The sequence below is a fragment of the Silene latifolia genome, chromosome 5 (genome assembly GCF_048544455.1).
Source record: "Silene latifolia isolate original U9 population chromosome 5, ASM4854445v1, whole genome shotgun sequence".
In the NCBI taxonomy this organism is placed as follows: domain Eukaryota; kingdom Viridiplantae; phylum Streptophyta; class Magnoliopsida; order Caryophyllales; family Caryophyllaceae; genus Silene; species Silene latifolia.
This window is the reverse complement of record NC_133530.1, coordinates 72,412,124-72,421,064: the sequence shown is the minus strand read 5'-3', so window position 1 is coordinate 72,421,064 and position 8,941 is coordinate 72,412,124. Positions and strand designations below refer to the sequence as shown.

At 37.2% G+C, this 8,941-nt stretch overlaps 1 protein-coding gene across 1 annotated transcript; it reads right to left on the bottom strand.

Moving 5' to 3' along the window:
- Positions 1-760: 760 nt before the first annotated feature.
- LOC141657547 (E3 ubiquitin-protein ligase RFI2-like) lies at positions 761-7,398 on the bottom strand. Its single transcript, XM_074464820.1, has 6 exons — positions 6,977-7,398; positions 4,867-5,033; positions 3,597-3,649; positions 2,788-2,813; positions 2,311-2,695; positions 761-1,419 (listed from the first exon to the last, which is right to left on the bottom strand). Exons 1-6 carry the CDS (start codon positions 7,110-7,112, stop codon positions 987-989), a joined length of 1,200 nt encoding a protein of 399 aa, XP_074320921.1. The 5' UTR covers positions 7,113-7,398; the 3' UTR covers positions 761-986.
- Positions 7,399-8,941: the final 1,543 nt, after the last annotated feature.

Below are 8,941 nucleotides of genomic sequence, written 5' to 3'. Positions count from 1 at the left end.
GGTTTGTAAATAAAACTTGAATTTAAACCTTCCAGTTTTAATTATTATTAGCGATCTAAATAGAAGGAAACGATTAATCAATTTAAACCGTCTAATATTAACTATACAATCTAAATTAAACAATCGGATCTGGAAATAAATCGAGAATGTGAATATGAAATAAAGAATGAAATAACCCATTGGATTTATGAAAATCCTTGGTAAAAAATAATTAACATAAGAAAAAGGAACACTGATTAAGGAGAAAAACAGATGAAGGCGGCAGCCTCTTAGAAGAGGCGCACCAAAATGTCAAATCTGTTTTAATTTTGGAAATCATATAGATTAGATCTAAACAATGTGATGTGAATGCATGAGATGCGGTATGAGAAACAATATTAACAATACAAAATAGAGATTAAAAACACCCTCAGACTTACATGTTAGCTTCACGATATAACGACAAAGCCAATGCCTTTGGTTTACCAAAGATTGAATGATTTAAAATAGATTGATTAAAAGTGTAATTGCTTAGTTGGTCAAATTGGTTGGTCCAAATGCACGATGACAGTTCCCAATGTTTACATGGTCGAATGATCAAAGGACATAGTGTCGGTTAGTAGGTACACAGTCTAGATCTATGCTTTCAGCTTTCGAGTTTCGTAGATAGGGGCGACAGGACATAGGACCGTATAAATGCCCGATGTCAAGTATCCCTAATCTTAAAGAGATTCTAATCATTGCATCGCTTCAATGTCGAGGCAAGCGAGAAAACAAGGGAAACGTTCAAAACTGTTTACAATTTTCATACACGATAGCACAAACAATCCAAGATTTGAGGATCTATTTTCGACCTCAAAGCAATTGTTCTTTCTGACTAAGCCACTCCGCTAAAACGATTTTTCTCTGCCTTTTGACACATACATCTTGATTTCAGCAGTTCACTAGCATTGTCAGTTTTTTTTTTTTTGGTTTCTCCAAATAAAAACGTTAACCGAGGACAGTCCTCATGACCGACTTTGAGATGGTGTCTGCTCTGATCCATATCGATGGTGGAAACTATTATGCCCAGGGCCGGGCACCCAATTAGAGTCGCTCTCAAGTTGGGTTGATAGGGAAGACGGGAACTGCGCTCTTTCCCAACCATGGAAACGACTTGGATTCTCCAACTCCGAGAAGCTCCGACTGGATGTGCCTGATGGGAAGATGTAAAGGCCACCTGTCTGGTCAGATAAAGGGGGCAGTGGGCCCACCTGGGACAAGCCTTGATGATTTGATCTTCGGGACCCGTGAAGCATGGGTGTACGCATCGGCAGGGAGGTATTAGGTGGCTGAGAATATGCTTGGAGAGCTTGTACACGGTCACGAGCCCGGGCAGCACTACCTGGATAAGGTGGGACCATAGATGAGGTTGCTGAGCTTCCAACCCTACTGCCAGAACTGCAGAGTAACGGAATTAATTTAGGTTTATCATCTATGCAGGTTATGGCCTTAGCACAAAATAGTAGATGTATCAAGAGAATCTCTAACCAGTCTTAGATTAGGAGAGTGTTACGACCAGCAAAATGAATCACAGTTTTCATTTGAGTACACTTTTGATTGAGATTATTAGGCAAGAAGCAAAATTTGAAATGTTTAGGACTTGAAGCAACACAATGTTACGTGGTATTAAATCTCAGCCGCAGCAGGCTGTTGCAGCTGAGTTATCCAGGTTTTGAAGCTTACCGGGATCACATTTTGAGACACATTAGCCGCATGGGCCGCATCAATAGCACAATAACCGAGATTAAGCTGTGATAACCAATTTCAAGATCAAGTTTGAAATTGAGATCAGGCCGTTGTTGGCCAAGCAAAGAAAGTAATCACATCATCCCCACAGGAGGAGATGTGCAAAACTGAATCCCACTCCAGTACCGCAAGAAGTAATATATCAGCAGTCAGCTCGCCCGCTTGAATAGTTCAAAGGATTCAAAAGCAAATAAACTTCCAAAAGGAAGAAAATGAAGGCTGCATAGTGACTTCCTCAATATACAGAAAATTATACCTGATTTGTAGAGCACGTACATCTCTACATGCATCTATTTTCTGACATGCGAATTGGTAGGCCAGCTCAAAAAGAAAATTAAAAGAAACCCAGAAACCAAGCGCCAACTAAGATTCTCATAACTGTTATCGTGGAAAACATGATAAAAGACCATCTGCTTCAAATGTCTGTTCCTATTATTTTTGTTCTCAAATGAACAGGTAATGACCAAAATGTGATGCTCACTGCTCAGTACACACACACACACAAACATACACAAGGAAACAAAGGATGTAGCTAACAGATACCTGTGGTTCATGGCAGAAGCATGGACAAATGATCCTGATCTTGACAAATCAGCATTGGCTCTAGATGATCGTTGGTGGACAGATGGAGCAGAAGGTAGATCAGAACCACCTAAACGGCTACTGGTAGCTGAGAAAGGCATCGAATGATGCTCCCAACCATGATACTGGGTTTCCACTGCAGGAAAAGTATAGGAAGACTGAAGTTCACTTGGTCCCGGTGGGCATCCCCATTGGTTGCTAAAATTGAGGCCATCAGCACTTACAACAGAATTTGAAGAAGATGAATGAAGTGGTCCATAATATGCAACATAAGGGCACTGGTGGGCAGAGGATGACACGGCCGAATGCTCGGCAAAGACAGCATGTTGTCCTAAAAGATCCTGATCTGTAGAAATTCCAACAGATACATGGCTAAGAATAACTGATGTCACATCAAGCAAATTAATCAACCAAAGACCAAGAAAAGTTACGGCTTACAAGCAGTTGATGGAATGTCTCCCTCACTGCAAAAAAAAATGGAAACATATACATATCAGAGAACAGTCGGTCAGCTATGTACATGCGCAAAACGAAATCCAGATAATAAAGACGCAAAATCCACAAATGAACTCAAAGAGATGATGTCCACTCACTGACTATGAGCGTGTATAAATATTTTAATCATATTGGCATCTTTATATCTACTGGACGGCAAGTAACATTTGCTTCCAAGCTAGAAAGCGAAGTATTTTTTCAGATGCAAAAGCTGAATTACTGGTCTACCACAGGCTTCTTTTATGTTTATTTGTCAGTATGATAAATTTGAATATGTATGAAGTCCTATAACCCACATTAAAACAGGTAAATTGAGCTCATAAAAGCCTCGCTTATTTACAAAAAGGAAAAACACATAAGAGAGAATAGTGCCACTGTGCTTGAGCCTGATTATCATTTGTTTCAACATTAAAAACATGCAAAACTTCACAAAAAAAATGCTCCCTGGGCCAGAATTGACCACACTCCCGCAGCAAGTGCAACTTTAAAGCATGTGTAATATAATTTTTACTATTAACTTAATCCCTAAACAAGCAGTGTTTTGATAAGCCTTAGCAAGTATAATGCTAGCACATTCTACATCCCTAAACACTTAAATAAATGACAAACTAAATTAAGCATTACATACAAATGTGATATGCACATGATCTAACATGTCGGGAAACTAAAGAGATCATGGAGAAAACAGTCAAAGTGAATTTGCGAACTCTATATCCGGGCATAAAACATTGTTATTGTCAGAGCATGCTTACTCAAAAGAAGGAGGTCGTGAAAACGCCGGTATCGGACACCATTGAATGCCAAACTGCAACAAACACAACAATAAAGCAAAGTGAATGCTTCAATCGATGAATTATCTTAACTTATCACCAAAAATTGGCACAGCCACAGCTAGAGGTAATATACTAGCAATTGTTGGACAATGAAAGAATAGTTGTTACGACAGATTGACAGTATGCACACTGTACAGTGAAGCACCCTGTTTAGCATAGAAGCATAATTCATGTAGCAAACTTCAACCAGAAACACACCAAAACTAAGCACATCACAGAATAAACCGTATATCATCTTGCATTGACAACATATATGAAAAAGAGCCTATATTGGAGTACAGGGTAAGAGACGCACACTCGAAACTGACCTTCCTAATTTAAAACAACATTCTACAACTATTTTGGTTTTGCAAATTAGAGACATTCTACAGCCAAGATTATTATGGAGTTAAGTAGACTTTTTAATTTAGGGCACTCATTTTCCACTCAAATTGTCTCCACTATAATGTATGTTGGAAACAATGTACATTGGCAAAATGGTAGTGAAGTAAATGAAGAACAATTGCAAGGTGTTTTCACAATATATATGAAGATTTGTAGACTGCCAATCATTTAAAAGTTTAAACGCCCAACAGACATAATTACTCCATATTCTATAACCAAAAAAGCCAAAAGATAGATTCCTATTCTCTCTCCAATCAAGGAAATCACGTCACCAAACAGCCTTATGTTACTTTTAAATCAGAAAAAAAAGTTTCAATGTCAACCTCCCATGAATAGCTTAGTCATCACCTCAAAATCTTCATGCTGATAAATTAGAAGAAAATATATTTTCTATCAACCTCTTATGAATTATGTACTTATGTGGCATACTTGATGCTACATAATGAGTATCTCGCACCATCATGATAATGGCTAAGGAGTACATGATCTAGAACACAAACGCAAATCTCAAAGACCAGAACCTCCCTTTTTGCCAAGTATTAGTTTGGGGGTAAAGTCAAGAGAGTTGACCTGTGAGAGACTACACACTGGCTAATAGCTTCACAGACAGTGGACCAATCCGCCAAATTAATTTGGTTGACACAAATTGGGGCCAATCTACCAATAAACATTTCATTCCCAAAGTACCAATATCAAAAAGAGAACTGAAATATTATTAAAAGAAAAGGACTCTTAAAAATGCTCACGAAAAGCAGAACATTTAGGACTTGTTAACATTTCCTCATTTTATTAAAAAAGAACTTACAATATCTGAGTAGTTTAGATCATATAAATCTTCACCATGAGCCCAGTCCTCGACGAAGTCTGTAAATGAACGACAGCTAGTAGCATAGAGCCATTGACCCTTCTCAATCTTCCGACAATTGGGGCATTGCATAGCTCCCTTAATATTAAATGCAGAACCAATGCAGTCTGTAGAGACAGCACAACGGATATATAATCAAATCGCGAATCAGATCGCATACAACATAAATGACAAGCCACAACGCTTAGAGAACAACTGACCAAAGGATAACCCGTTAAAATACTTTAAGAGCACTTGGCAAAGCAGGTTCAGATTTGCACAAGGCACAGTCCATAAAGGTCAAAATAATTTCATACTCCCTCCATTCAACTCCACACTACCACTTTCTATTTTACACACTATTCATAATTAAGCATACAATTTCAATTTTTTCTCAATATATAAGTAGTAATATATTCATGTGGGATCTTGTTTGATTCGTCTTTACGAGTACATTAAAAATATCTAATTTTTATATTTTTTGCAAATACGTAGTTAACGATATTTAGCGCGTAAAAGACGCGTTGGCAAACGTGGAAAAAGAAAGTGGTAGTGTGGAGTTGAATGGAGGGAGTATCGTCTAAATATACTAACCAATATTCACCTCCCTCAGGGGAAAGGGGAAAAAAAACTCATGTATATAATGAGTATTTGCCAAAAGGAAGAAAGCAAAAACGCAGTGTTACACATATGACATATCATATGAGCCTGTGTTACCCTGACTCTCCTACACGGGTGTCGTGTCTGACACGTGTCGAAGGTCGGATACGGCAATTTTCTGCAAAATTTTCAATTATTTGGTCTAAACTGAAGTGTCGAAGTGCCGTGTCGGTGTCGGACAAGTAGGTGTCGGATATGTGACACGGCAGCTAAGTGAAGTGTCGGAGTAACATAGATATGAGCTATAAAATCTCAGATTCTCATGCATAGATCACAAGAGAAAAACACTCAACACACATCTCCAGAGCATACACTTCTTTCACAAGGACTGCTCAAACTCCAAAACAAACTTCAAGGTTCATAAGTTCTAGTAGTCAACGTGATACTATCTACACACCGTGCACATAAGTTAGAAATAGAGATTATGGCATGATATGAATTAATTCGTGAGTCAAAACCATTGAACCATGTCACATAAATAAGAAAAACTGGCTCAAAGAAAATGCATCTAAATTCAGAATTCGAAGTCAGGGAATACGACACTATTTGCAATGTATATCAATAGTCTTCCAGGTACATCATAATGAATTAAGCTAGCAGAGGAATTATGCAATTTCATTTATTGATAGAATGAAGAATTTGCTAGCATTAGCCCTCTCTAGTGACATAAATTACAGAATAAGACTGTTTTACAGTGTTGGTCATTTAATTTGTTAAACACTCATTTATTACTATCACTAGATGAGGTATTTAACAGACAAAATGAATCGTTGTACACGATAATTATTACTCCACTGAATCAGTGATGCGTGTTACCATTCTAGCTAATTACTTTGTGTTGGATCCCTCCCTAATAACATAGAATTGCGCATACTTACCATCCTAGTAAGGCCCCCAAGTAAGAAAAAATATGGATTTTCAGATCAATTTTTTTATCTTTCTCCTAGATTACTCTATTGCATTGCTACTACGATCCCTAAAATTTTTAATCTGAGTTTTTGGCCCCGTAATTTCGAATCTCACTCCAATACTACATAGTTAGACGGCATATAAACATGACCATTTTCATATTTCCCTAGATTTCTCTACAGTCACTATTTTACCACAATAGCAACATTACCAAAGTGTCACCTCTCAAAGGGCTCCCCCCAAATAGCAGAGTAAGGGAGTCAGTCATTTGTTTACCTTTAATATTATTTTTGAGCGATATTTTAATCAAAGGTAAACAAATGATCGAGACGGAGGAGTAATTCCTAAACTAATAGTACAAACATTCCACTCAACTAATAGTCATCATCATAACATAATCAATCCAACATTTTTCCATAACCATATCAATTCACACATAATCAAAATCAATTAATCCAACAGAAAATGAAATCTCAATTCCAAAACTAAACTAGCAACATACCAAGATGAAACTCGTGTCCGCATTGAAGCTTAGCCCATGATCTCTCCCCAATATCAGTGACATATTCAAGACATATCGAGCACGAAACCGTCGACGAACTCAACGACTTTTTCCCTCCGCCATCATCAAACCCCATCGCCGACAATTAATCAATTCGCAAAACCCTAATTTTGAATTTGTTGAAATCAGATTAACAAAGCAGGAATAAATGTAAAAATAACGGCTTGATTAATGTATAAATAAATGAAATTAATTATGGAAATTGATCAAAAGTTGGATGAATTAAAAAGGAAGAATATAAGGAAAATGGAAATTGGGGATTTTGAGGGACGAAGATGTGAAACAGTGGAGGATATGAAGGAAGGTATGTAGGCAATGTTTTGGCGATGGTTGGATAAAATAATGGAAAGACGGTAAGAAATGGGTGACTCAGTTGACCACTTGTGATTTTATTATTACAGTTTGACGAATCTTGATTTTGTTGTGACGTTTGACTCAAGCTTCTCTGATTACAGTAGGGAGTTACGTCGCTTACAAGTTACCTCCAGTGGATTCATGTGTGTGTCACCCGGCCAGCCTAGCCTCATACCCGAGTTGACCGACCCGTTGATTACTTGCACCGGTTTAATTTCTTCCGCTCAAACCCGACCTGATAATCGGGGGTGGCTAAGGCTTCGGTGCAGCCCGAAGCGGGGAGACCAGGATGTAATGAAGTAGAAAGATTTACTGAAAGAGAAATTGAGTTAACTTTTAACGTACGTAATAAATTCGTTCATTTGTACCAAAATACTTAACATTTTTTTTGCCCAAAGGAACCTAATATTTACTATGTCTATGTCTTATGGTACCAAATAACCATTTCCGTTAAAAAAAGTCAATAGCCATTAGTTGACTTGACGGAATATCCTTAAATAACATGTGTTCAACCAAAGTTACTCTTTTTCATTTACGGATCACCTTTGCTACTTTACAACTTCTCTTTCATTCATATCCTTACTTTACCTTTCTCTTTTAATCCTTCCTCTACCAAATACTATGCCATTAGCGAAGATCCAACTAAATTGTGAAGGTAAACAATTAGTTACTACTTCATCTCTTTTATTATTTTATTCAATTGATTTGTCTTTTTTTCATTTTCTTATTAAAATAATCACTTTTCCATTGATTCTCTAAAACCCTAATTTTTAATCAATAATATGCGATACATTTGATGATCTTGCTTTTATTATATAAGACCCTAATTGTTATGCTGCTTTAGTTATATTGGGGCCTAATTGCTCTAATTAATTTGAAATTATTGTTGTTGTGTTGTACATGGTAGTTGATGGAGCAACATGATTATAGACTCATATGCTTTAATAGACTCCTGATACCCGTCGTTGTGAGTACCAAAAATAAGATTTATAATTCCTATTAAAACTAACCTAGGCTAGTGGTAACAGGGTCGAACCACAGAGAGGCGGGGGAGTTATAGTTGCTTTTATTTCAGTCTATCGGTAACAATTGTGAGGGTTTTGATATGAAAAGAATCTAAGTCTAAATGCGAAAATAAAAGAGCAAATAACAAAAATATATGTAAACTAATGATAAAAAGGAGCTAGGATGATCGGGTCACTACAGCTACGATGGCACACAAGTCTAGGTAAGTCTCGAAATACAGTCGTGGGTGATGGGGAAAACAAGTCCTCTCGGTCCATGTTAATTAGTAACTACCTCTCGGCCTATGCTACTAATCCCTAAGTCTCATTAATACTAACTCTCGTTCTTGACTAATGATTCTTAATGCAAACTAAATTACATTATCTTTTGATCTAGCAATCTAGCCGTCTTAAATCGTTAATCTAAGTCCTTCCCTATCTTTCGATCTATGGGTTGGTCAAAACTAAGCATCTAACAAGTCTCCGCTAGGTCTCATTGATAGATATTGCACTTAACGATTCAAACGAAGCAAATCAAACACGAAGT